The sequence below is a fragment of the Cynocephalus volans genome, chromosome 2, assembly GCF_027409185.1.
Source record: "Cynocephalus volans isolate mCynVol1 chromosome 2, mCynVol1.pri, whole genome shotgun sequence".
Lineage (NCBI taxonomy): Eukaryota > Metazoa > Chordata > Mammalia > Dermoptera > Cynocephalidae > Cynocephalus > Cynocephalus volans.
The window spans coordinates 57,340,786-57,367,594 of NC_084461.1; the positions used below are offsets into that span (position 1 = coordinate 57,340,786).

The window sequence follows — 26,809 nt, forward strand, 5'->3', positions numbered from 1 at the left end:
TGAACACTGTGTTCTTCTTTGCCTTGGATGGTATTTCATTTTCCCTCTGTCTTCTATCCTTTAGCAACCTTCCTCTTCATCCCAGTAGATGACGGGAGGTCATGAGAGCAGCACGTGGCTGAGTGGGGTAGGGGGTGCGTCCTGCTCTGGCTCTCAGCCCCTTGTTTTATCTCCCATCTTTCCTATGGGACAACAGAGAGTCAGAGGTGGGCTGATATCTGGGGTTTGCCTGAGCTCTGATCTCCTTCAAGAATTCCAGTACCATATATGAAGCTGCCTGTCTGTATGTGTGATTTGTAAGCCAAACAAATACCTCTGTCTCATATGACCAAATATGTACCACATTCCACTCTTCTCCCCACCCCCTCTCCCAAGTCTTGAAACAGATCATTTATTCTTCTCTTTGCACTCAATTCCAATTTACTTTTCTCCTTCCGACCCGTGCCTGGTGAGCATTAAATCTCTTTCTCTGTTATTTTCTTTTTCTGATTGACTTCATGGTTAAAAAGTAATCTAAGATGTGCATTGATCCCTAGGCCTAGAAACCCCAATGCATCTATGGATTTTGTTTACAGATCCAAAGGCCACAATGAGATGTGGTGAAAGGGGGTGATAAATTCATAGCTCTCCACTCAAAGGAAAAATGTATATATATGTATATATATTCGTGTGTGTGTGTGTGTGTGTGTGTGTGTGTGTATACACACACATACATATATTGACCTTTTATCTAAGGATTCAAGTAAACAACATTTTAAAGTATATTCTGAATACACAGTCCTAGTTCAAACTTTACTCTTACTCAGGTTTTTTTTCCCAAGACTTGGGTTTTTTTTGACAGACTCTTTCTAGAAGATACTAATGAGCATGGATTATTTGCCTTCCAGGTTTTCAGCAGTATAGATCGAATAACTCAGAATTCAGGAGAAGAGAAGGAAGACTCTGTGGACAAAACTAAAAGCACAACTTTGCCATCCACGGAAACATTAAGCTGGAGTTCAGAATATTCTGAAATGTATGTGAAATGCCTCTTAAATAATAAAGCGGTAGCTACTAGAGCGGTGGTTTTTAAACTTTAGTGAGCATCAGAATCACCTGGGGGGCTTGTGAAAACAGATTGCTGGACCCACCCGCAGAGTTTCTGATCCAGTAGATCCGGGGTGGGTCCTGGGGTTGTGCATTTCTAATAAGTTCCCAGTTCAAGTCACACTGGTACTCCTGGTCTAGGTACCACACTTTAAAAACCATTGCAGTATTTAAAAGGAGAGCATGTGAGAGTCTCTCTCTCTCTGCTTTGCCATTTTCTGCCATATGAGACCCTGCATTGCTGTAAAGCCACCACCAAAGAAGACCCTCACCAGATGTGTTCCCTGGACTTCAGACTTCCTAGCCTCTGAAACTGTCAGGAGTAAATTTCATTTTCTTATAAATTACCCTGTTCTGGATATTTTATTATGAGCAACATAAACGGATTAATGCACTATCATTGTTCATTTTTCTTAAAAAAAAAAAAAAGGGTTCGGATCCCAGTACTGGCCTGCCCCCCCCCCAAAAAAAGACATATTTCTAGTTCCAGCAAAACATGAGGTTTCTACTGTCTTCTCCAGCAAAAAAAAAAAAAAATATATATATATATATATATATATATATATATATATATATATTAAAAAAAAATTGTATATAATGAAATGAACCCATTAAAAAAAAACCAAAAAACCATTGCACTAGATGTGTCTTGGTTAGGCTTACTCAGGTCCCATTTTTACCTGGTTTCCTTCAAAATTAGCCTTTAACACAGTTTCCTAGTGCATGTATCTGACTTTTGTTTTTGTTTCTAATTAAGGCAACAGTTATCAACATCCAACTCTTCAGATACTGAAAGCAACAGGCGTAAACTCAGCTCTGGCCTCCTTCCCAAACTGGCTATTTCAACAGAGGGAGAACGAGATGAAGTTACCCCCTGCCCTGGAGACCCCCATGAGGAGCCAGAGAAGCCAGTCCTTCCTCCTGAAGAGTGTGCCCAGGAGGAGCCTGAGGTGACCACCCCAGCCAGCACCATCAGCAGCTCCACCCTGTCAGGTGAGTCCCCTGGCATGGTACCTACCATTCTCCTCCAGCCACCTCCTCTGGGAGGTGACTCCTGGTGCTTCGAGTCCCTGGGCTGGCCTAGCCGGTGGTGATGACGGATGCTTTACTCTGCTAGCCTCCCTCCACGGCCCCGCTCCTTGGGCTTGGGGGGTGATCTTTTGAGAACTAAGATCAGGTGTCTCAGACCCCTCCTTGGAGCTGGCCATACAGTGACCATTCTTACTTCCGTTCCAGCCTGCAGCCCGCCTTTGCCTTCGCAGCTGGGTTTCGAGGGGAGCCCCTGATGGCAGCAGAACTGCTGAGGGAGCGTGTTCTCAGATGTTGGTGCAAAGGCATGTCTTATGGGGTTGCTTCTGACTCAGAGTTTGGAGTACAGGACTATATCAAATAGTCAAATTGTCAAAATTTACCCTGGAAAATGTCTTGAATCACCCATAAGTTACAGCATAAAGTCAGTTTTCCCTCTAGCATTGAAATGGGTGGTTGTTTCTTTGAAGGAGGTGGCTTTTGTTAAAGGGTCGCATTGCACCAAATAACTTCTTTCTCCACATCAGACTCACAGCGAGTGCGGCAAGATGCTTATGCTGTGACATTCATGGACACCTGCCAGTGCATCTAGGACTGAGAGGGGAGAGGGGGGTCAGAACTACCAATGGGATTTAAATTCATATCACATGTTCATGAGAAATAACTCCACTGCAGACAGGAGTTACCTTCCCAGTCTGTGACTCACTGGAGTAAGAAACTCTGGAGATGTCTTTGCCTGTTTGGGAGGCAGTCAAGGGGCTTGAGCCTTTTCTTTGACAGCACCTTCATGTGAAGCAGCTTTCCTGGCAACAGGAACAATGTCTTCATAGGTTTTTAAAGTGCTTGATGTATCATGGGTACTTGCTGGCCCTCAAAAGTGGAAGTGCCCTCGTTAGATAATCAAACTGGCACTCCCCTCAGAACAAGCCTTTCAAGTGCATTTAAAAATCATTTGGTTTATAAAAATTTCATGCACAGTGTGTTCTTCTGTAGAGCAACATGCACTTATGCTTTTCCAAAAAATAAAATGTGGATATGGCTTAGGGTTGCTATAAAAGATGTTTTCATTAAGCCATATTTAATATGCTATATTGATAACCATGAATGATTCCAAGATTTTTCATCAACCATTTTTTTTTTTTTTTTTTTTTTTTTTTGTCGTTTTTTTCGTGACCGGCACTCAGCCAGTGAGTGCACCGGTCATTCCTATATAGGATCCGAACCCGCGGCGGGAGCGTCGCCGCGCTCCCAGCGCAGCACTCTACCGAGTGCGCCACGGGCTCGGCCCTATCAACCATTTTTATATAACTGAATATCCACAGTGTAAATTTTTTTTAAAATCATTTCAAGAAAACAAATTTTGCAGGCTAGAATTATTTTATTTTTTAGCCTTACTAAAAAGTTTAGATCTGTGGTGCTTCATTTGTTTGTGCTTACAGTTTATCGTGGTTATAAAGGAAAAATAATGTTGGGTTTTCTCTCTCTTCTCCTCAGTTCTTTTTCCATGTTGGATAATTCTGTTTATCTCAACTGTAAAGCTGAGAGAACAGCAATGTAGACGTAGTGTAGAGGAACCTGCTAGTCGAAGATTCCTGACCAAATGCACTTGCTATTTTATATTCCTGGTTATAAAGGCGTCTGTCCGGTTCTCAGTTTATTATCTTACTTTAAATAGGGTATATTCACCTCCATTTAAAATTCGTTTTTGATATAGTGCATTGTTTACCATCTTATTCTTCTCAGCCCACTCACTATTAGAAAAGCAGGAGGTGAAGGGAGGGGAATAATGTCTAAGCATTTGATTGATTACTTTCATAATTAAAAAAAATCTGCCTATGTCCTGCCATACATTCTGATTAATAGATTCAAGCCACCTTTCCCTCTCTCTCCTCCATACACACACTAAAAATAATCAAAGACCTCTGGGGGGCTGTACAAAATAGAGAGATGAGCTGATTTGCTTATAGCCGAGGGTAATTAGGGAATCTGAGAACCATGACTGTAGTAAAATTAAGTTTGTTGATTTTTATATTGCTACACCATCCAAAAGAAAGAACCCTTGACATTTAGAGAACATTCAGGTGACATCCTCCACCACTGGCAGGAAGGAAGCACATGCTTGAGCGCAGCGCTGTGAAATGCGACAGCCTGCGCGCGCGAGGCCTGAGGAGAACGCGGCGTGTTACCCTCTGGCAGTTGGGGAAGAACGGTTTCCTCCTTGCTTCTCTGTTTTCATGACCATGTTGCTTTTGAATCCATGAAGAGTCAGGGTCTTGAAGCCTGAGGGTGTCGTGCTTGAAAGCGGCCAACAGTTACTGTGACGAGATCCTGCTTTTCATTTTATACTAGTCAGTGTAAAGACCCCATCCGAACCAAATTAGAAAGAGGAAGGATGTGCATAACTTACCTGAAGGTAAGCTTTGTGAGATGAGATTTTTGACCTATGAAGCAGTTTTTATTGAGTCCTTCAGTAGTTAGGGTTAGGGTTAAGGAAGTAGAGCAGATACGCTGTTAAGTGAGAATGAGTTTAGCATATAGGAGTAAAAAGATTGCTGCTACTTGCCTTACATTGTCTTCCTGTGTTGCTCAGAGGGTGTTACATGGAAGTTCGTGAATCTCTTCGTGTACACACAGCCCAGTAGTTGGCCATGGAGTGTGCTGTGTGCAAGCCCACTCTCTCAAGTCCTGGATTCCTTTAGTTTAGAACACAGCTCTAAGGTCTGTGTCACCTCCATGAACCAGGGCCAAACTGCAACTGAAGGGTCGAGTGTTGTAAGTATAGCAGTGTAACAGAAATGTTAAGTCTAATTAAGTCTAACTTTCCCAGGCGAAGGATATTATATGGTCAGCACTGTAGAATGTGTATGCTGGCTGGTCTTTCAAAGAATTGTTTATAGTGGTATTAAATGCATGGGTTTCACATCTTAAGATGATGATAGAATGGATTATTTTTAATCACAGGGGGCTTATAATATAGCATTTAGAAGTAAAAATGAGATGCATTCCCTCTTCTGGATGGATAAGAATGTGTTATCAATGATTTTGAAAAAAGAAAACAGAAACCTGATCACCCAGAAAAGAAAGAGTAGGAGAAACCAAAATGGGTAGCATCTCAGCTTTTCTCTGGGGGACTCAACATGTTGCTCCTGCTTGATGACTTTCCTTACTCTTGGCCTCTGTGGTCACCAGACTGACATCAGTGATTTTCCACTTCTGTATCCTCCTACGTGTTTATACTTTCTTATGGGCCACTGTCAAGGGAAGTCCTAATTTTTTAATTTAAAAATAATTCCTGTTTATATTAAAGTTAATAAAATTAAAAATAAAGAAGGTGTGGCTTAGAGGAGATGGGAAATAACTTCAGGGAGAATCAGCATGTGACACACTGTCTAGATTAAAAGCCAGGAAGATGAAGTGAGCTATGGAGTAGTGTAGCGAGAGCTTGTCCTTTGAAATTTACAGGAGCTTAGAGTGAAAAGAGGCTTGTGGTGTGAGTGGGAAGTCAAAGGAGACACTTTAGGTACTTTTCTATAAGATACATACCTGATCCTAGTGTGAAGTGTGTCCTAGGAAGATGGTAGGGGATGCCACAGACATAAGTCTTCCCAGAGTGATTAAATGTCACGTGTAAGAAATGATTAACAGCACTGGTTATGACAGTCATTAGTATCATAGGATAATCACAGCATGAAGCGGGTGGTCATGATGTTCATAAGGTAATTTTGGGGTCACACGATGACCTTTCACGGTATGGGGGAGGTAGTTATCTCTACAAAGTTTCTAAAATGTAGATTTGCAGAAAGTACTTATTATTCTAATTAAATGGAGCTGTTGACTGAGAATTAGCATACTTGTGTACAAATAGAATGAAGCCTGAATGGACAGTTCTTCTGTCTCTTTCTCTTCCATGTCACCCTTCTCAAACCAGTCACGTGTTTTTAATGTTTGCCTGACACCGTGTGGACTTACTAGCCACGTGGGAGTATGTTTCCCAGCGTTTATCCTTCCTTCTCTCTCTCTCTCTCTCTTCCCCTCTCCTAACTTCTCCTATCCTAGATTTTCCTGAATGTGTTTATCCCTTCTTCTTTGTACAGTTGGCAGTTTTTCAGAGCACTTGGATCAGATAAATGGACGAAACGAGTGTGTGGACAGTACAGATAATTCCTCAAAGCCATCCAGTGAACCTGCTACTCACGTGGCTCGGCAGCGATTAGAAAGCACAGAAAAAAAGAAAATCTCGGGGAAAGTCACAAAGTCCCTTTCTGCCAGTGCTCTGTCCCTCATGATCCCAGGAGGTAGAGAGACATTTACTCGCATGAAATTGTGTGATTTGTGCATGTGGTTCCCTTCCTCCTCCTGCAATTTGGAATGCTGATTCAGATGCAAGATTGCCTGAAGCAATAACGGGTGGTCTCCCAGTCCATCTCTGCCTGCAGAGCCCTGAATTCTCCCTGCAGGACCTCTGGGGCTCCCAAAGAACATGTATTTCATCTCACTTTCTGCATCAGGGGATGGGAGAGCCTGCCTTCCCTTGAAGGCTCATTTCTTTTGTTTTGTTTCCTATCTTTTCCTTTCCTTTTCTTTTCACCCCCAAGTTAAATGATCAGTTTCCCTCCCCTGAGTAATTTTTCTACTCTAGACTATGTATCATTCATATACTTTCCTGAGCTATTTACAGCATCTGTATTGGAAAGCTAAGTATAGTTTTTCTCATCTAATGAATGAAGAAATAGAGAACACAAGCTTTTCAGTTCTGGAGATGCAGAGAAATTGTAAGTTTTCCCAGTTTTGGTTGAGCTATGCTTCCTCCTGCTGGTGGTCAAATCATTTTCCATCCTGTTTTGGAAAACTGGGTTTAATTATGGTTTTGTTCAATTGCAGTATTTTTCCACAACCTGGTTTTGCCTCTGATGATCACTAAGTCTGTAGGAATTTCTCTGGCTGAGATGAAATATATACCCCGGTGGTTGTGACATCATTCCAATGACAGCAAGAGAGTGCAAGTGAGGACTGAAGTATATTGCAGATGGCTTGTGTTTGGAAGAATATAGACCATGTATAAAAAGGATCGTTTATATTTTTAAAATTTCATATTTGTACAGAAAGTAATTTGACATAAACAAATGCTCATTTGGGGGTAGTGCTCACTCTAACAGATTCCATTTCTGGGAGACGTCCCATTTAGCACCATAAAACAAACACCTGTCCAGCTGATCTAAATGACTCTTCATAACCTGAAGGCAATGGCCCAAGGGCAGCTGCACTGTAGGGAAGTTAAGTTTGACATGGTTCAGTCCACTTTTGAAAGCTGGTTAGAAACCTTGGCAAAGTTGGGAAATTATTCAATTTGGGGAGGTAAGGGTGACCATGGTAAGGTAATGAATTAGGGGCCTGGCTTCCCAGCAATTTGGATCTGTGTGTGTCCACTCTGTCCTCTTCCCACCTGCATGTTTTAAAGTTCGCTGCCCACCACCATGCTTCTCTTCATCTGGCCTTTTGGTTAGACAGAAGGTAGCAGCAAAAGAGAACCAAAATGCATGCCACATGTAGACAGAGAGTGAAGGAGCATGTATATGGTCCATTCAGCTTTGCTCTTCTTTGGACAAGCGTAAGAATTGGAACAATGGGTAGTATGGACACTTTCAGCTTACTGTGGCTACCATGGACCTCGCCGTACCCTGGTGAGTCTTCAGTAGCCCTGGAATCTTTGTAGCCTGGCTCTGTAACCCTCAGTGTGTAGATTATTCTGCCTTCTCTCAAACACACACACACACACACACACACACACACACAATTTCACACGACCAGTTATGTTTAGATGCACATAGATGGAACAGTGATATGGACTGTAAATTAAAAGTGTGATTGTGTCTTAGTCCATTTCTGCTGTTAAAACAAAATGCCTTAGATTGGGTACTTTATAAAGAAAATAATTTATTGCTCGCAGTTCCAAAGGCTGGGCTGTCCAAGTTCAAGATGCCAGCAGATTTGGTGTCTGGTGAGGGCTCATTCCTCATAGATGGCACCGTCTAGGTGTCTTCATATGGTGGAAGGGGCAAGCAAGCTCCCTCGGGCCTCTTTTATAAGGACAGTAATCCCATTCGGAGGGGTGGGGTCCCTATGACCCATCACCTCCCAAAGGCCTCTGAATACCATCACCTTGGGGGTTACGTTTCAACACATGAATTTGGGGAGAAACAAATATTCAGACCATAGCAGTTCACTTATAAAACAGAGAAAACAGAGTAGAATTGATGCTTTGGAATATGAACAGAGTTTCTCTTAAAATTTCTCTGTCACCTGAGTTATCCTCAGAAACATTATTAGAACTGCAGGAAATGTATGAAGAGAATCATTTGTAACCACAGTAATGAGCCATTCTTTTATAGAGAAGTCACCACTTCATTTTGGTTTTTTTGGTTTTTTTTTTTTTTTTTTTTTTTTTAATTAAAATTCTTTCATCAGTACTAGTTCAATAACACTGTAAAAAGCAGCTGGTAAATTGATAAATTACTTTCCCGGCCATGTGTGTTTGAAAAGATGACATTAAGGTTGTTTGGTGCAAGACTTGGAGTCCCTGTATCTTTTCCTATAGAACATGACAGTCTTCTCTACATGAGAACATACTGAAATACATGCATGTATGATTTATTTCTTTAATTAGAATAAACCATATTAAATAAAAATATCACAGCCAGAAAGTAGCTAATCTTTGTGCATCTTTTGATCAGTGTAGAGAACTAAGAAATTATAGCTTTGGAGTATTAATTGCAAAATTAGTTAAAATAGAAATACTTTGGAAGTTTCCTTGACAGGCTCCTGTTTTGGGATCCATGCTAGTTATCAATACAAACATCTTCGTATTATTTTTTTCTTTACTTGGCTACTGGACCCAAAGGGATTTTTGTGACCGTGCTCCCAGTCCCAGCAGGCTCACGTGGTGCAGGCGGGCTGCGTGGGTGTGCGTGTGACCAGGATCAGCTTTGATGACTGGCTTCTTTGTTGCAGATATGTTTGCTGTTTCTCCACTGGGAAGTCCAATGTCTCCCCATTCCTTGTCCTCGGACCCTTCTTCTTCACGAGATTCCTCTCCTAGCCGAGATTCTTCAGCAGCTTCTGCCAGTCCACACCAGCCCATTGTGATCCACAGTTCAGGGAAGAACTATGGTTTCACCATCCGAGCCATCCGGGTGTATGTGGGAGACAGCGACATCTACACAGTGCACCATATCGTTTGGGTAAGACCAAGAGTCTCTCATGCTTGGTAGTTTTCTTTTCCAGCCAGACTGGAGAATGGATAAGTTGGCTGTGGCATAGTTCATAGCAAATGTATTTTCTGTCAAGCTGGCGTTTGGGACCTGTTTCATTTTCCTTTTAGTGTTCTTTTCCTTTTTCTACGTGGTAGAATTAAATTTAGCAAAAACTAATCATCTCTCATAATTTTGTCCAGTTTTTATATTTGATTGTCCACTTTTATACCAACCCAGTAGACATAGTCAAAGACAGTTCTCTTTCCATTTTTCTTTCATTCTCTTTTTTATGTCTCCTTTTTCCCCCTTGCTTTTTTTTTAAAAAAAAAATTACCTTCTCAATTCACCTGAAATTTTTTTTAAGGAACCATAGGAATTATCCTGTTTTAGAACAATGACAGAATAGGAGTAGTAACATGCCTTTCTGATTTCCTATTAGGAGCTTAGGATCATTTGCTCATTAACTCAGAATATTATGTCAGAAGAAACAGTAGGTGTTAAGGTTGTCATTTGTTTGCTTACAAATATATCTTCTCTTCTTGGACTTTAGAATGTGGAAGAAGGAAGTCCAGCGTGCCAGGTAGGACTGAAGGCTGGAGATCTGATCACACACATCAATGGCGAGCCAGTGCATGGACTTGTCCACACGGAGGTTATAGAGCTCCTCCTAAAGGTATTGGCTTTTTCATGTCAGGGCCATGCAGATGAGGCAGGTAGCCCAAAGGAACTAGTACCAGGAGACTGATTTCTTTGTGGCATACCTGTGTGATCAGTGTTATTACTGAGAAAGTATTCAGTAGTCTGAGGTTTAATGTAAAGACAAATATATTATTGAATTGTCTGGCTTTATATCATGAAACAATATCGTTATATCTGTACACTTGCCCCCTAATTTAATTTTGCTTCTCATTCTAATTTGTATAGTAGGAATTCTCTTTGTACATATAACTCACATAGTGAAATCTGTTTGGGAATCACCTGTCCTAAAAGTGATTTTCTTCAGGAACTTTCAGTAGGTTTTATTCTAGAATATAGAAGACAAAATAGTATTAAACTATGAAGTCTGATTTGAAGGCTTAGTGTGAGAGTTGGAGTTCCTTTGAAAGAGAATTGTGAATATATGCACAGGTACTGTAAATTATAAAAATAAGAGGTAGCAAAAGAAGGGCTTCTAGCAATTATTAGGCTTCACCCCACCACCCATACAAGTTAAATGGCAATCAATTTCTATTTAAAATGTAAGCTGAACAGAGCCTGTGGAGTGGGAAAATCACAGGAAGCATGAATATAAATGCAGAGAAGGAGGATGCTCAGTGATCCTCTCAGACTCTTCTGTGGAGTTATTTGCCCTGCCACCTGCTGACTCTTGGAATATAAAGTTAGAGCTCCAAATGGAATCTGACTAAAACAAATAAAGATGAATTTGAGTTTGATTTTAAATTTTCTCAGAAAAAGAGACTAATTTATCTGTGATGAGAAATGCAGTCCCTACTTGCAGAATTGTTTTACAGATCAACAGATTTGTGAGGGACCTCTTGCTTCTTGAACACTGTGCTTTGGACTATAAGGAACCACCAGCCAGAAAGATGTGAGCCATAGCTTCAGAGAACCTGCAGCCTATTTAGGGAGACTGAGCATAAATACATATAAGCATAAACACGCATCATTTAAATAAAGTGCATTCAGACTGTGTCTAGGGCACTCTGAGGTGGGTGCTGTTGTAGACATTGGTAACATGGGGATTAAGGTATGGTCTTGGTCCTCGAGAAGTACGGGAGATGAACATAAGCAAATACAACACAACTTAATTAGTCGGGGGACTAATAAGTAGCAGAGGGAAGAACGTCATACTTTGGGGGAGGATATGCTGTGAGTGGGGAGAGGCATCCCAGGGAAGTGACAGTGAGCTGGAACTTGAAAGAAAATGAGGAACATGGAAGGCACCATGGGGAGGCGGGTATGTAAACCTTCCAACACTGAGTGCAGTTAAATAACCTCGCTGCCATTCCCCTAGCCCACACAAGTGGAGATTTGGGGTCTGGCCTAGGTTCCAGGAGCAGTGAATACTGTGCATATGCAAAGGTCCAGTGGAAAGTAGTAGACAGGAAATTTACTGCTGTCAGTCAGTTCATGGTATTAATGAGACTTCAGTCTTGGGCTCAGGCCCCATTGGGTTGGAGGCTCAATGAGTTTGTGGAATTAGGTGAGCCGTGGGCTTCTCTTTTCCTTGCTGGGAGGAACCAGGCATCACATGGCTACTTTTGTCGTGTCCTGGCTCCTGTCTTGCTGCACATGCCCTTCAGTTTGGTAGCACAAGTCTTAAGATGATGTAAGATGACTGGAGTCAGCCTACACGTTTGCTCTGTGGCTACTGAGTAGAAACAGATGCCACTTCTGGCACCCACGTGGATAAGACCTCAGGTTTTTAGTTTTATTCAGCATCTGTCTCTAATAATATTCTTTGTTCAACTGGGATGGAGCAACTCTCTCAGAGTAAGTCTGAGAAATGGGAGACAGAGCACGATTGCTGACTTGGAGATCACTTGGCTATGAAAGTCACCTAAAATGACCTTGGATTCCCCAAGTCAAAACTCAGAGAGAGAGGAAAAGATTCATGAGTCTGATTAGTTGCTTCTCTCACAACACTGGATCCTATGGGCCATTGTGACCCATCACTGGCTCACAGAGCCATCCTTTGTGGATTAGGGACCAGGAAATTGTTTTTTTCCTTTGTCTCCCGTATCCAGTATATAACAAGCCCTTCCTGTGGGTAGGGACCACAGAGGTAGGCAGACAAAGTTGTCTACTGTCTCTAAAATGCTCCCAGAGCTTTTCCAGGAAATTACCTTGACCCTTTGTGTTATGGAGTAAGTCTGCGTTCCACAGGTGAGCTTCTCTGAGTTCTCATTCATCCCACTAGAGCTTTAACAAATCTTGGCATCACTGATTTAAAAAAAAGACAAAACACCCTCCACAACCCAAAGCCTTCATTCCTGGATCCAGTCAATGTATGTCACTGAAATTGTTTAAACATAGTGGAGTGGAGAGCCATTGGCACCCTTTGAAGCCATGGTGTGCTCTGTCACAAATCCAAGAAGAGGATCTTGCCTGTGGTTCATAAAGGAAATGCTCAAAAGGAGTAACTAGTACAGTGAAACAAAGAGGATGCAAGGGTATAATTAGTTTCCCAGTGAAGTGTGTAATCATGCAGCTTTCTTCCATATTTAACCAACGGTCCTTGAACAACTGTAAGGTGACTAGTTTCAGTGCTGGGCTCCTACTTGCCATCCTTGGTTCTACTTCAAGGTAGTTAGCTATATTTTAGTATCTTTGAATGTTGTTTCCACAGTGTTTTGTACTTGCAACGTACTTTACAGAATCTCATAGCACCTTTAGAAAAAAGTAGGGAAGTCATGATGTAGAACTGTATATGTATTTTTAGAAATGCATGTATAATATTTATCTTTTGGATTATGAACATAGTAGGTATTTTCCATGTTCCATAGATTCACATTTGATCTTGTGGACCCTCACAAGTTCAAAGTGAGCCTGCTATGGAAGTGCTGCCTTACGTGCCGAGGGAAACTTGTCTAAAGTCACTCAGCATCCTAGATCCTCGGAATTAGAGAAAGTCATGATTATCCATTCAGCTCTCCATTGGCTATGTGAATCCCTTCACATACTCCTTCAACAAAACCTTTCCAGTCATAGGGAGTTAGCCACCTCCTTTCAACTTTTAGGTAGCATCAATCTTTCTGAAACAGCTTGGTAAATAGGCTGAAATCTTTCTTCCCCCACTGTAGTTATGGGTAGCGACCATATGACCCAGTCACACCCCCTACTCACATATGCCCTGATAACTTGCCAGGCTTAACTTTTGTAATCCATGAAACTTTCTATTCACCCGGGTTGCTTTATTAGTATAGTGTTAGTTTAAATCCCCTTTGCATAAGAGAAGCCCTACAGCCCCACCCAGGCAGTGTAACTCCGGAGACTGTGCTTTCAGCTAATACAGTAGGCTGCTATACACATGAAGCCTCTGATTGCCAGCAACTTAGAGTCTAATGTTCACAGGAGAAACAGTGGCAATACCAGGCTGTAATTGAGGTGTTAAATGTAAGGAACAGACTGTAAATGCCACAGAAGTTCTGAAGGAGGAGAGATGACTTTCCACCAGGGTGGGCAGGAATAGTGTCAAAGAATTGGGAGTTATCGGTGCAAGGCTTTGGAAGATGGGTGGTAATTCGGTGTATTTTGGGGAACGGAGTACAAGAGAGTCTAGGCAAAATGCACAGGTATGTAAAGACCAGGGTAGGAAATCTCAGGGTATAAGACATAAACACAAGTGAACCCGTGGGCTGGACCTGGGTTCATATAAGCGTGAAGTGTGCAAGGTGGCTGGGGCTGGGTGGGGAAGGGTGTGAGTCAGGGCCAGGACGTCCACCCCATCTGTGCTTTGCAGAGAAAGAAATATAAAATCAGTGGAACTGGGGGAGTTACCCAAGGCTAACTGATAAGCCAACATAGAGCCAGTTTGAGAAAAGAAATTAGCCTAACTTCTGCTATTGTATTCAGTTCAGCCAGTTTAAAATAATTTCCCTCCCACTGTGCACTGATCAAGAAAATGGTTTTCTAAGTAAAAGTGAATTAATTGAACGTTTAATGGTCTGCTGGCTGTATTTTGTTGTTGTTGTTGTTTAACTAAGTGTCACAGAATTTCTCTGATAAGAGGTGGCTCATTCATCAAGAGAAGTTAATTGAGGTAAACCCCATTGAGCAATTTCAGGTAGCACTCGCTGTAGTGGGATGCTTCCACCAGGTGGCAGGCTTCACAGCTCTCACCTATTATTTTTCCAAACATTTACCATTTTTGTAACCATTAATGTTTCCAACCTAATATTTGCACTGTTCATCCTTTGCGTCTGTACTTCCCCTTAGAGAAGTTATCTTCGGGATATGTCTATAAGTCAAATGAATTGTCCTCTGGAACAACCATATGTAGAAACAAGAAAGAAAACTGGGTTTGGTTTTTATAGGGGAAGGGGCCATTTGTACAGAGCCTAGTGATGTATTCTCATTCAGCAAGCCCTGGTCTTCACTGTTTTCTGATGGGAAATGTTCAGGATTTATATTATATTTATCTTACATAGTTTTATGATATGTTTCTATCACCTTCATTACTTCTTGACTATTTGATACCTTGACTGTGCCTCATGTCAGTTAAATGCTTGGTTTCTCCACCACCACTCCTAAGTACAAGCCATGCACTGTGCCAGGCCGGAGCCGTGGAGGAAACCAGCATGCGCCCTGCCCATAGGGAGTGAATGGCGTTTGGTAGGAGGAGCATTGGGGGTGAGGCGCAGGAGAGTTGGGCTTTTCCACTGGGCCATGTGACCTTGGGAAGGAAGAGTCTCAGGGTCTCTGAATCCTTTTTACCTATCTGTAAATCAAGATACAATCATTTCCAAGTCATGATTATGAAACAAACAACTGTCATGAAAATAAAGTAAGAATATATGTGAAAAATGTTTTAAAAAATCAAAATGTGCTTTTAAAATGCCCAGTGGCATTGTTAGACTCTAATAGATAAAGATATAAAAGTCAGTGCTGAGTTATATCAGAGAAGAGTGGAATTGGATCCAGACTGCAGTGGCTCTCATGATAGGACAGTATCCGTGATCACTAAGGCTCTGTGTGTCCACTCTGTGTAGGAGTGTGGGAAAGGATTGAAAGAACTTGAGGGAAAGACAAACTCCAAACACATTTGTTGCCCTTTTCCTTCCCCATAGAGAAAAACTAAATTAGTGTAGTACGGCCACACTCCATTTGTGAAGAGAAGACCTCACTCCAAAACCCCTTTAATGGCAGACCTTCCATACTTGCAAGCTGAATTTTTCCTTTAAAGAATAAATAGAATGCCAATCTCTTCTATCAAATAAAAGTTTATTTTTAAACTTTTAGCATTTATATATAGACTGCACAATTTATTCTTTCAGAATGAAAAAAAAAAAAAAAACTTTTTGCAGTTCAAACTTCATTTCCCTAAAATATTACCCATAAACATGACATTAGGTATGGGATTATATTCTTAAATATATAAAGAACTCTAAAACCACTAATAAGATACTGAGACTTTTCAGTACTAAATGGATGTAAGACATGAACAAACCATTCCCTAAAGAAATACAAATAACCAAAATAAATTAGAGACAACATCTACTCTTATAAGAACTGAAAAATAGAAAACAAAAAGCAATAGGGAAACAGGTAAATTTAGATTCACCCATCTGATGAATATATTATGCAGCCAGTAAAAATCATGTTCTTAAAGAATATTTAATGATGAAGGAAAAGTTTTTCAAAATTATATAATGTGAAATGAAAAAAACAACATAAAAGTGTAAATACAGTAAGATTAAAATTGTTTATAAAGGATGTCTATATGTGCATATTTATACATGCCCAAGAAAAGACCAGCAGGAAATACATTGAAATATTACCAGAGGTAGCTGGGTGGTAGGTTTGTCAATGATTTTTTTTTTTTTTCTTATTTATACTTTACTGTCTTCTTCTTATAAGGGATTACTTTCCAAATCAAGGAGGAAGTAAGTGTTATCATTTAAACTGTCATACCCTGTTTTTTCAGTCCCCTGCTCCCACCATACTAACTCATTATCATTTGGTACCACCTAGAGCTGAGCTGCTAGGTGTCTTCCAGACATAGGTTTTTTAAAATGCCCTTGTCCTTGTACTTATATTTTCAAGGTAATCAGGCCATCTCTGACTTTAAAAGGACATGTTTCTCCCCGGTTATTATGAAATTCAAGAGGAGGTTATTGATGCCAGAGTGACTGGCTGCTTCCTCCGTGCTCAACTCTGTCCCTGGGACCTGCCCAGCAAGCCCCTGTCTGAGGAGTGAGGAAAGGGGCCCAGAAACCCACCAGGCATCACCTCACTGTGCGAGACCTGGTTAAGGAGAAGTTCCCTACTGGCTGTCATAAACTTTCTAGCTCTGAAAGCAGACAAGGTTTATGGCAATAGACAAGAAATCTTTTAAAATAATTAAAAATGAAAGTCTCCTTCAATTTTGCTACCCTATGATTTCTAGGCCAAAGGAAAAACACAGAAAGGAGAAAAAAGAAAAATCAAACAAGAGCAGACAGCCGCTAGGCAAGTTTATACTTAATGCATATGGATGAAGATAACTGTTATTTATAGAGCCCTTTGTACGTGTCATACTCAGTGCTAAAGGCTTTGCAGACTTTCTCTCATTTAATCCTCAGATGAGTCCTGTGAGATTGGTAGGATTATATTGTTAGCTGGTACAGGAAGTGCAGGCGTAGGAGAGGGTTAGCAGCCTGCTAAGGTCACAGAGCTTGGACTTGAACTCAGATCTGTGGACTCCAGAGCCCACCCACTTAAAGAAACTTCATAGTGTGCCCTCCACCCAGTTTGTATTCAGTCAGTACTTCATTGATTGAAGGGCTATTTAGAAATGAAAGGCCCTTTTGTATGTATGCTCGCATCCATTGTTATTTGTCTTTGAATCTCTTCTGCCTGTTCTGATCTTGCTTGGTCGCAGCATTTTCCTTTAATAATACCACTTCATCTTTTTTATAGAGTGGAAATAAGGTGTCAATCACTACAACCCCATTTGAAAATACATCAATCAAAACAGGACCAGCCAGGAGAAACAGCTATAAGAGCCGGATGGTGAGAAGGAGCAAGAAATCTAAGAAGAAAGAAAGTCTAGAGAGGTTAGTTAAGTCAGTATTCTCTGTGAGTTTTGGTGTATACCCGTATGGAAAAAAGTTACTCCTTACTTAAATGCTACCTATGAGAAATATCTATTTCTCTCTAAGACATTTTATGCTATGGTTCCCACATATACACTAAAGTGCATGTTCAAAAGAGCATTATTTTTTGTAGTAAAAGGATTTACATATTTACATTGTAGAAGGATTTAGATTACTTTTTTTTATCATGTGTTAGTACCATGAAAAGCCTTTTGCAGATTTTTAAGCCTCTCACTTCATTTCCGTTGAGTTGGATTTGAGGAAGTGCACCTTCAGATAGTTTGTAAAATTAAAATCTACATTTTAAATGTCCTTTACATTATCTGAAAATTATCAGTTGCTATTTCTTAAAAATACCAGATATTCTAAAGTAACTATGTCTTTAAGCCTTCCAAATACACCTAGAAATAAAAGGGCTTTGTTTTACTGATGAAAATCAAACTAGATTATACCTGTTTATAGCCTAGGAAGCACCAGTGAGCATCTAAGCAGACAGCAGCAGGGTGTGCATCTGTGTTTCTGGCAGGCATATTTCTTGCCAGGCCATTGTCTACATGTGCCTCCTGTATGATGTCACAACATCTCTCCTTTACCTACTTGGACCTGATGAGTCTCATCATATCAAGAGGATTTTTGATGATAGAAATGTAGAAAAATAAACAAATGAAAAATGAATGATTTATTAACTCCAGGAAAAACACAGAAAGTTATACAGGAAAGGAAACAGAATTATGCTCTATGTGACTCGGTTGCCAACAATTATTTATAATATATATAATTTAAGATTTACAATATTTACAAAATAAAACATCAGTCATTTTTCTAGCCAAGAATTTTGGGCTAGCTATATTAGGAGGAATAGAAAAGGGAAGTGTGTTTGGTTGAAAGGTAGAAGGGGGTTGTATAAGAGCCTAATTCTCATCTTCCACAGTAGGAAATCAACCGGTGATTTCTAAAGTGGAAAAACTAAAGAATAGCAGTATAAGCACATTATCTAGCAGTATGCACATAAATGGGAGAAGAAATAAGTAAAAGAATAGAAAGTGTTTTTTCTGGGGAGTATAGGGAAAGCAGAGTAGAATTGTTGCTGATTTTCATCATAAGTTTATGGAACTGTTTGCCTTTTTAACCCAAGCACATTTATTATTTTGATTAAAATTACACACACACAAATTCTGGGATCCTTCTCTCCTTTTTTGTCATGCTTTATATTTTGATTGTGCTTTAAGTCATATAAAACAAATTGTTCTGTAACAGTGTTTAAACTTTCTGCTTAAGCTCACCAGGGGTGGGTGAGGCTTCTGTGATGGTAAAGGAACTCTGTACTGCCATGTGCACTGACAAGCGCTCAGCCACTGTGCCTTTTTCTTTAAGATGGTTTCCTTGAGTACTAAATGCACATTTGCTTCTGCTGCTGCTGCCAGGTGTCTGCTGCCTTGCTGATACCATAAGCTTCAGCTTCACCTTTCTCTATGTAAATGCTTAGCCTGCATTGTTGATAGGAATATTCAGAAGCCCACAAAGGAGTAAATACAGCCAACAGCCCTTCATAGATAAAGCCTCTGCCCAGCATACCAGCATTAAAGAATTCTATATCCAAGATAATGGTTTTTCTTCAAGAGATTTACTTTGTGCTATCTCTTAATTAAATCACGTCAACATATTTAGAGGTATACACTCAGAAGCCTTCAGACAAAGAACACCCTTCTCATAAACCTAACAAATAAGTAAAGGAATGTATTTTAATATGTTTTATATTTTTCCTATTTTCACAGCTCTTCTTCAAAGTGTTTGGGATTGAGAGCCTCTGTTGTATACTATCAAAGACTGTTCCTTCATAAGTCATAAAAGAGTTTTTAATTTAAAAGTGGTGTCCTACTCTTTCGTAGGATATGCTGTCATAGCCCACCTTTGACACAGAGTCACTGAACTGAATACAGTGGTATTGTAGGGAGGCAGGAACAGTTGTGAAAGTAGACTCTGATCAGTGTTTCCCTGTTTTCACTCTAGGAGGAGATCTCTTTTCAAAAAGCTAGCCAAGCAGCCTTCTCCTTTGCTCCACACCAGCCGAAGTTTCTCCTGCTTGAACCGATCCCTGTCATCGGGAGAGAGCCTCCCAGGTTCCCCCACTCATAGCTTATCTCCGCGGTCTCCTACACCGAGCTACCGCTCCACCCCTGACTTCCCATCTGGTGAGTGAGGCTCCTGGTCTGTTCAGCAAGAGAGAGTGGAGAGGAGGTAAAGTTAGCATCTGAGGACCTGGAAAACATGAAGCTTATTCCAGCTTAAGGAAAGCAGGTTGAGGATGTAAGTGATATGGACAGAATATATAGGGAGGTCATAAGAGTGGCTATTATGGCCATTAAAATAAGACAGGAAGTGTGGGGCCAAGCCTTAGTGTGGGGAGGTTTATCTGAAAAGTGTTTATTTTGTTAGTTAGATGCTGAGACTATTTGCTGACCTCTACCTAAAACAGTTTGGGCTGGAAATATGGAAAGAGAAGGGGAGATGGCCATGGATGCTTACAGCGTTCTGTTTTCCACCCACAGGAACTAATTCCTCCCAGAGCAGCTCCCCAAGTTCTAGTGCCCCCAATTCCCCAGCGGGGTCAGGGCACATCCGGCCCAGCACCCTCCATGGCCTGGCCCCCAAACTCAGCGGGCAGCGATACCGGTCGGGAAGGCGGAAGTCGGCTGGCAGCATCCCGCTCTCCCCACTGGCCCGGACCCCCTCGCCAACTCCCCAGCCCACCTCCCCACAGAGGTCACCGTCCCCTCTGTTGGGACACTCACTGGGCAATTCCAAGATCACTCAAGCTTTTCCCAGCAAGATGCACTCCCCCCCTACCATTGTCAGACACGTCGTGCGGCCCAAGAGCGCAGAGCCCCCACGGTCCCCACTGCTCAAGCGGGTGCAGTCAGAGGAGAAGCTGTCACCCTCCTATGGCAGTGACAAGAAGCACCTGTGCTCCCGCAAGCACAGCCTGGAGGTGACCCAGGAAGAGGTGCAGCGGGAGCAGTCCCAGCGGGAGGCGACGCTGCAGAGCCTGGAGGAGAGCGTGTGCGATGCACCCCTCAGCCGCGCCCGGCCCGTGGAGCAGGGCTGCCTGAAACGGCCTGCCTCGCGCAAGCTGGGCCGCCAGGAGTCTGTGGATGAGCTAGACCGGGACAAGCCGAAGGCCACGGTAGTGGTGAAGAAACCAGAAAGCTGCCCAGAGAAACAAGAACCCCTCCAGAAATCCCATGGGCTCAGCAGTGACTTGGAAAACATTGCTATCTTTAGGCTAGAAGAGAGAGAGAAGAAAATCTACACAAAGGCTCTAGAAAGGTCAAACCATCTTGAAAACAAAGCAGCCATGCAGGAGACCCAGTCTCTGGGCAGCCTACTGAAAGATGCCCTTCACAAGCAGGCCAGCGCCAGGGCCAGTGAGGCCATGGCCTCGGATGGGGTACCTGGGGAACACGGCCAGGCTGCAGGGGACTGCAAGCGGGCCTCTGCTGCCAGCACCCTCCAGGATGGTCTCTGCCACTCTGCCGACAGGTCCGCCTGCGGGAAGGGGGAATGCACAGAGAAGGCCTCCCAGGCCAAGGAGTTTGTCCGATGTGAGAAGTTAGACAGCAAGATGGCCAATATCGATTACCTCCGAAAGAAAATGTCACTTGAAGACAAAGACGACAGCCTCTGCCCTGTGCTAAAGCCCAAGATGACACCGAGTGCCCACGAATGCCTGCCAGGGAACCTAGTCCGGCCCATGGGTGGGCAACAGGAGGCTCCACCAGCCCCTGAGAGCCGCTCATTCATCAGCAGCACCCATGCAGCTCAGCTTAGCAATGTCTCTTTTGTTCCTGTCAAGGCCTTAACTGGCCGGGTGGACAGCGGAGTGGATAAGCCAGGCTTGGTTGCTCCTGAGTCCCCTGTCAGGAAAAGCCCCTCTGAGTATAAGCTGGAAGGTAGGTCTGTTTCATGCCTGAAGCCGATTGAGGGCACTTTGGACATTGCTCTCCTGTCTGGACCTCAGGCCTCCAAGACAGACCTGCCCTCACCAGAGTCTGTGCAGAGCCCCAGCCCCAGCTGTGACATGCAGCCCTCTGTGCCAACCCCTCTTCCCAGCAGCAGCAGGAAGAAGGGTGAAACCGCCAGTCCAAGAGAGCCTTCTGCTGGCTTAAAGATGAATAAATCCTACCTGCTCGAGCCTCGGTTCCTGCCCCCCAGCCGGAGTCTCCAGAATTCACCAGCAGCTCCCCTGCCTGACCCAGAGCTAAAGCGAGATGGGAAGGTTTCCCATCCTACTTCTAGGAGCCCGGTGACAGTCATGGAAAGCAATCCCCAAAGGAGAGAGGGCGGCCTCACTAGACACCATGACCACACTACCAACACCAAGCTGCTCCCCTGCCCAGGGCAGAACCTTTATGGAGGCAGTGACCTGGCCAGGACACATGGCCCACTCCCACCTGAAGGGACCCCCTCCAGGGAGAAGCCAAGCCTGAGAGACTCATCTGAAAGGGGCCCTGCCACAGCCAGAAGCGAGCGGTCTGCTGCAAGAACTGATGTACACAGAGACCCCTCTATGGAGCTGTATCCTCCAGAAACCGCTAAACCCGGTGACAGCTCCAAAAATCTCCCCTGCGTGGGAAGGACTCACCCAGAATTCTGCACACAGACCCAGGCTACTGGGGAAGCGTGGGGGCCTTGTGGGAGAACAGTCCACAAAGAGGGCCGAGATGAGGGGAGGCCAGTGGCTAGAGAGGATTCCTCTTTGCACTCAACTGGGACCCCTCGTGAGAAGGAGCTAGGTAAGGCAAGAAGTGGTATAGAGCCCAAGCCTGAAGCCCTCTCGCCTGCCAGGCAGACTCTGAAGCCAGCTGGAATTGAGAGTGGGAAGAGCGAAAGGCTCTCTAGTTTCCCACCTTCACAAAAAGAGGGTCCCAAGGAACCCGAAAGGAAAGATCAGCCTCTACAAAGGAATCTCAGCAGTAGCCCTGAGCCCCCACTGACCACCAAAGAACTGCTCAGCCTGGCCACCCGGCAGCACTGCAGCTCCCCAAGCCATGCTTCAGGCAGAGAGCTGGGGACCAAGCCCGGAGCTGCAGAACCCAGCCTGGGCCTTCAGGACCTTCCCAAGCCAGCTGTTGCACACAGTGAAAGCAGCAGCCACAAACCCTGGCCTGGCCCTGACCTGGGCCCTCCAAAGTCTAAGCACACAGACAGGTTCCCCTCCTCACAGAAACCCAGCGCTGGGGCTGCAAAGGGCAAAGAGCCTCTCACTCAACCCCCTGGTAGCTCTAGCAGAGAGGGGAAGAGCAACAGTAAGGGTGTGTTGGATGTGTTCCCCGCCATCCCAGGCTCCCAGAATAAAGCCAGCGATGTGGTTGGCCAGGGAGAAAGTGGGCCCTCTGTCCCACTGCACACTGAAGGGGATCCTCTGGACACCAAGCTGAGACCCACCAGTGGTGGGCGTCCCCCGGAGATGCTGGAGAAGCCCGTGCATTTGCCAAGGCAAGGACACCCAGGGTTCAGCGAGTCAGTAGACCAGAGACCTCCCATAGTCAGTGAAAAGCAAAACCTGTCTCCAAAGCACCCCAAACCATCCACTGTGAAAGATTGCCCCCCTCTGTGCAGACAGACAGACAAGAGCTCAAGTCAGCAGGCCACCGCCACAGACAGGAAATCCGAAGGGAAGAGATGCACAGAAGCACTTTATGTTCCAGCAGACAGCGGGAGGCTGGAGGCCAGCCTTTCCCTTGCACATTGCGAGCCCCTGCTGAAGGGAGCGGAGAGGTCAGCCACGGCGGCGGGGAAGGGCTTCCCCGAGGCCAAGGGGAAAGAGCTTGGGCCCCAGAAGCCACCGAGCGAGGCAGGCAAGCCCAGCAGCATGAAACGGTCACCCTCGGCCACTGGGCAGAGTTCCTTCCAATCCACTGCCCACCTGGAGAAGTCCCCGAGCTGCTACTCCAGCTTTCCTGAAGCCAGGCCAGGAGTTCAAGAGGCCTCTACAACCCACATGGACACCTCTTCTGCCAAGGCCAATGGGGACATGGCCAAGCCCACAGCCCCCAACAACCGGGACTCTAGGAAGTCCCAGTCTGGGGGGGATGGTAGAACCCAAATGACAAAGAGCGACTCTTTGCCATCCTTCCGGGACTCCACCATCACTCTGGAGTCCCCCTACCCCAACCCAAGCACGATGGGTGGAGCCAGCCACCGGGACAGGGCTCTCTCAGTAACTGCCACCATTGGAGAAACCAAAGGGAAAGAGCCTGCCCCAGCCCAGCCTCCCCCGACTAGGAAGCAGAGTGTGGGCAGAGAAGTGACCAAGCCCTCCCCAGCTCCAAACACCGACCGCCCTGTCACCCTTTCTTCCGAGAAGGACTTCGTGGTACGGCAGAGACGAGGGAAAGAGAGTTTGCGTAGCAGCCCTCACAAAAAGGCCTCGTAATGGGGTGTTCCCCGGGCAGGACTGTGGGGACCCGGGCAGAGTATGCAACTGTGTCTTGACTACCTTTCGAAACCAGCACTGTGTGAGATGTCCGCCAGGCAGAGCTTGGAGCCTCACTGAGGAAGGGGAGAGAGAGAGAAAGACAGACAGACAGAAAGAAGGGACCTTCTTCCAGATGCCTTCCCAATTGTAACCAGTAAAACTGTTACCAGATAGTGTGTGTACAAAAAAAAACCTTATGGTTGAGGGTTGTTGAGGAAAAAGATTTTCTCTGTAAATATCTAGCGATGTGTTTGGTTTGGGATGTAGAGTCTATACCTGCTGCTGATTGCATTGTTTACTACAGCTGTTTTTTTTTAAAAAACAAGATTTTTGCTTTACCACTTGTCATAATGTAGTAATGAAGCAAAATGGTCGAAACTGGGTGTATGCAAAAATATAGATACGCCCATATTTGTGTATATACACATCCAGCTATACGTTTTGGTCTGTGGTTTAAGAGAATATTTCAAGGCTCCATTTTTATAAGCTAAAGCATTCTAAGTAAAGTTAAAGATGAAAGAAATCCCTAAGTATTTACAGTAGATTGTGAGTTTTTATGTGTATTTTTATCCGGAGTTTCTGATAGTACTGAATCTGGCTACCTATATTTCCAGATCTAAAGCAAGAACTACTTCTAATCACTGCATTTGGAATTCTTCTCCATTAGGAATGGCCAGGACAAATGGAGCTAGCCATTTTCCTTTCATGGTCATCCTAATGGACATTTTGATCTTGGGTCCAACCATCTGACAAGCCAGTTGTCCTTGTCTGTGGGTGTGTGTGTCTGGTCTTCACCGGAGGGAGAGCGGGGACTATAAACACACGTCAACTTGATTTCTGTTCTCTTTCTTTCCCTTCTTTTCAAGCTCTTAAACTCAGGCCTTTCTGCTGTGAGTGACTAGTTTAAGAAGCACACATTTTGTAGTAGTCCTGCACCAGCCCTGCTCTTGAATAAAAAGACAAATGACGGGCTGTACACAAATCTGCTAGTATTTAGGTCGAGTAATAAGCATCAGGCATTGGAAGAGGTTTTAAATATGCTTTTTTGAGGAAAAGATGGGGGGTGGATTTTGGCATCATAGCATATATATTAAGGAATAATCAGGACATCAGATACATTTTAATACATAGCTGGGGCCTTATGTTGTAGATGAAGCTTGCTGTTTTTAGCAAGTTCCTAGGTTTCACATTCATTTCTGATGCATCGAGTAGCTCCTTACATTTCATGACATGATCTCTTTATTTGTATGCAGAAAATACTGTATTAATAAACAGCAGCATTTTTGTAACAAAGAGACTTGTTGGAGCTATTTGGTGCTTGAATGTGACCATCCTTTTTACTTTTGCTAAGCCTTATTTAAATTTTGTATACTGTGGAATACATAGAATTTGTCCAATCACTTTAGTGCTGAGGGTTTTTGATTTTTTGTTTTGTTTTGTTTTTGTTGCAGTTTTTTGGTGATTTGTTTTATATTGTAAGATGGCACTTGCTGACATAAGTACTAAGACACTAAGAGAAAATACAGATAAGTATTTATAAGATGCTTGGGATCCACGGCAGGATTTTTTGTTCTGTAAGAGAGAAAAATTACCAATAAATAACTAATCCAACACCTAAACCCCCTTGGGGAAGTCTTAGTATCTTCAAGCTATAAAATCGTTCATCTAAGCACAGTATCATCTTACGGCCCTATGAATTGTAAATCATCTAGCCAGGCTGTAAACTCCACTTTGAAAATAAAGGCATAACTTAACCGACCGCTCAGCTGACCTTCATTGTAAAATGAGTTAGAAATGGTAAAAGAAAAAGAAAAAAGTCTCCTCTTTGCCCCTAATTTTTTCCAAGTAATTTTAGCCATTCCGCATCACCATATTGTGAAACTGTAGAACAAACAAATATTTTACAAGAACTTAAATGGGTTTCCAAAGTGGTCTCAACATTTATAATACATATCTGTGTTTGGCAGTTGTCGTAACCCAATCCTTCTACACTCAGACATCGAGACAAGTCTATCGGGGAGGTAGTCCATGGTTTACAGCTTTTGCTTTTTAACTGTCCAGTTTCCTTTAAAGCACAACTAGCTGCTTGTTTACAAATGGTAGTTTTATGTATATTTTGTATAGTGTATTATCATTTTTGCCATATACGTTTTTGCATTTTGGATGAGTAAAGAGTACTTAAGGTTGCATTCATGTAGTACCTGTTTGTTGTCGTAAACCTTTCCAGTCAGCTGGTAGAAATTCTCCTGTGTTCTATCTGGTCGGTCTCCGTGTGATTGTAAGATGTGCTCCTCGGTAGTACTCCCAGTGGTAGATTTACCAGCTTCAGAGTTTGTTAGGATCTGTGCAATAAAGTGTTTGCAGTCTTATTTTCTCTAAGAAATTCCCTATGGATGTCATAATTGTTGTATATTGAACAAATATTTATACTTATGCAGTTGCATAACATTGAAATAAAAACTTAGCATGAAAGATAATGACTGATAAGTTCTTTTCAATATATGCACCTCCCAAAATGTTACTGATTATTTACATCATGGAAAGTGTGGGTTTTTGCAGCTTGCTTTTTGCTGAGTGGAATGGTTTGCCTTTTGTTTTTAACTTACACAAACATAGTCCCTTCCTTAGGATTGATTCTCTTTTAACTCCTTGCTGTTTTTCCTACCAATCTTCTTCCTTGCCTGCAGAACTTACCAGACTTCCACGCCCACAGTCTGTATCTTCCCTGCAGTCCTAGGGGAAGGGGTGTCCTTTCTGCTGACTTTTCCTCCTCACATTCAACCTCCTAAGACTTTGCTCCAGCAGCTATGCTGTCTACCCTCACCTTTCTCTTTCCTTTCAGAAAACGCTTTCCATAACTGTGCCTTTTCCTAAACTCTCTCTCTTCTCAGCCGGCCTCCCACAAGAATAGTCCGCACTTGATGTTCTGATCTTCATGTTCCCCCTTGAGATCTGGCTTCTGTCCACCATGCCATCCACATGGCTGTGGCGAAGGTCACTGGTGACACACGGCTGCATCCAAAGCCCACTTTTCCAGACATCACTTCCATAGACCATCTTCTCCTTGAATACCAGTCTTACCTGACTAGCCTCGCTCATTGTTCTCTGAAACCTTCTTTCTCCTATGCTTTTGTACCTCGTCTGAGAATTTCTTCTTTCTCCCCAGTTTC

At 43.2% G+C, this 26,809-nt stretch overlaps 1 protein-coding gene across 4 annotated transcripts in view; it reads left to right on the forward strand.

The window, feature by feature from the left end:
• Window positions 1-26,116, forward strand: part of LOC134369410 (microtubule-associated serine/threonine-protein kinase 4-like) — a 198,916-nt gene extending 172,800 nt beyond the window's left edge. For all 4 annotated transcript variants that reach the window (XM_063085876.1, XM_063085877.1, XM_063085878.1 and 1 more), the window contains 8 exons: window positions 888-1,015; window positions 1,844-2,079; window positions 6,210-6,410; window positions 9,124-9,353; window positions 9,916-10,038; window positions 16,986-17,122; window positions 19,172-19,353; window positions 19,711-26,116. In XM_063085876.1, the coding sequence (XP_062941946.1) occupies window positions 888-1,015; window positions 1,844-2,079; window positions 6,210-6,410; window positions 9,124-9,353; window positions 9,916-10,038; window positions 16,986-17,122; window positions 19,172-19,353; window positions 19,711-23,597 (5,124 nt within the window). In that variant the 3' untranslated portion in view covers window positions 23,598-26,116. The remainder of the gene's footprint in view (window positions 1-887; window positions 1,016-1,843; window positions 2,080-6,209; window positions 6,411-9,123; window positions 9,354-9,915; window positions 10,039-16,985; window positions 17,123-19,171; window positions 19,354-19,710) is intronic.
• The last annotated feature ends 693 nt before the right edge of the window (window positions 26,117-26,809 follow it).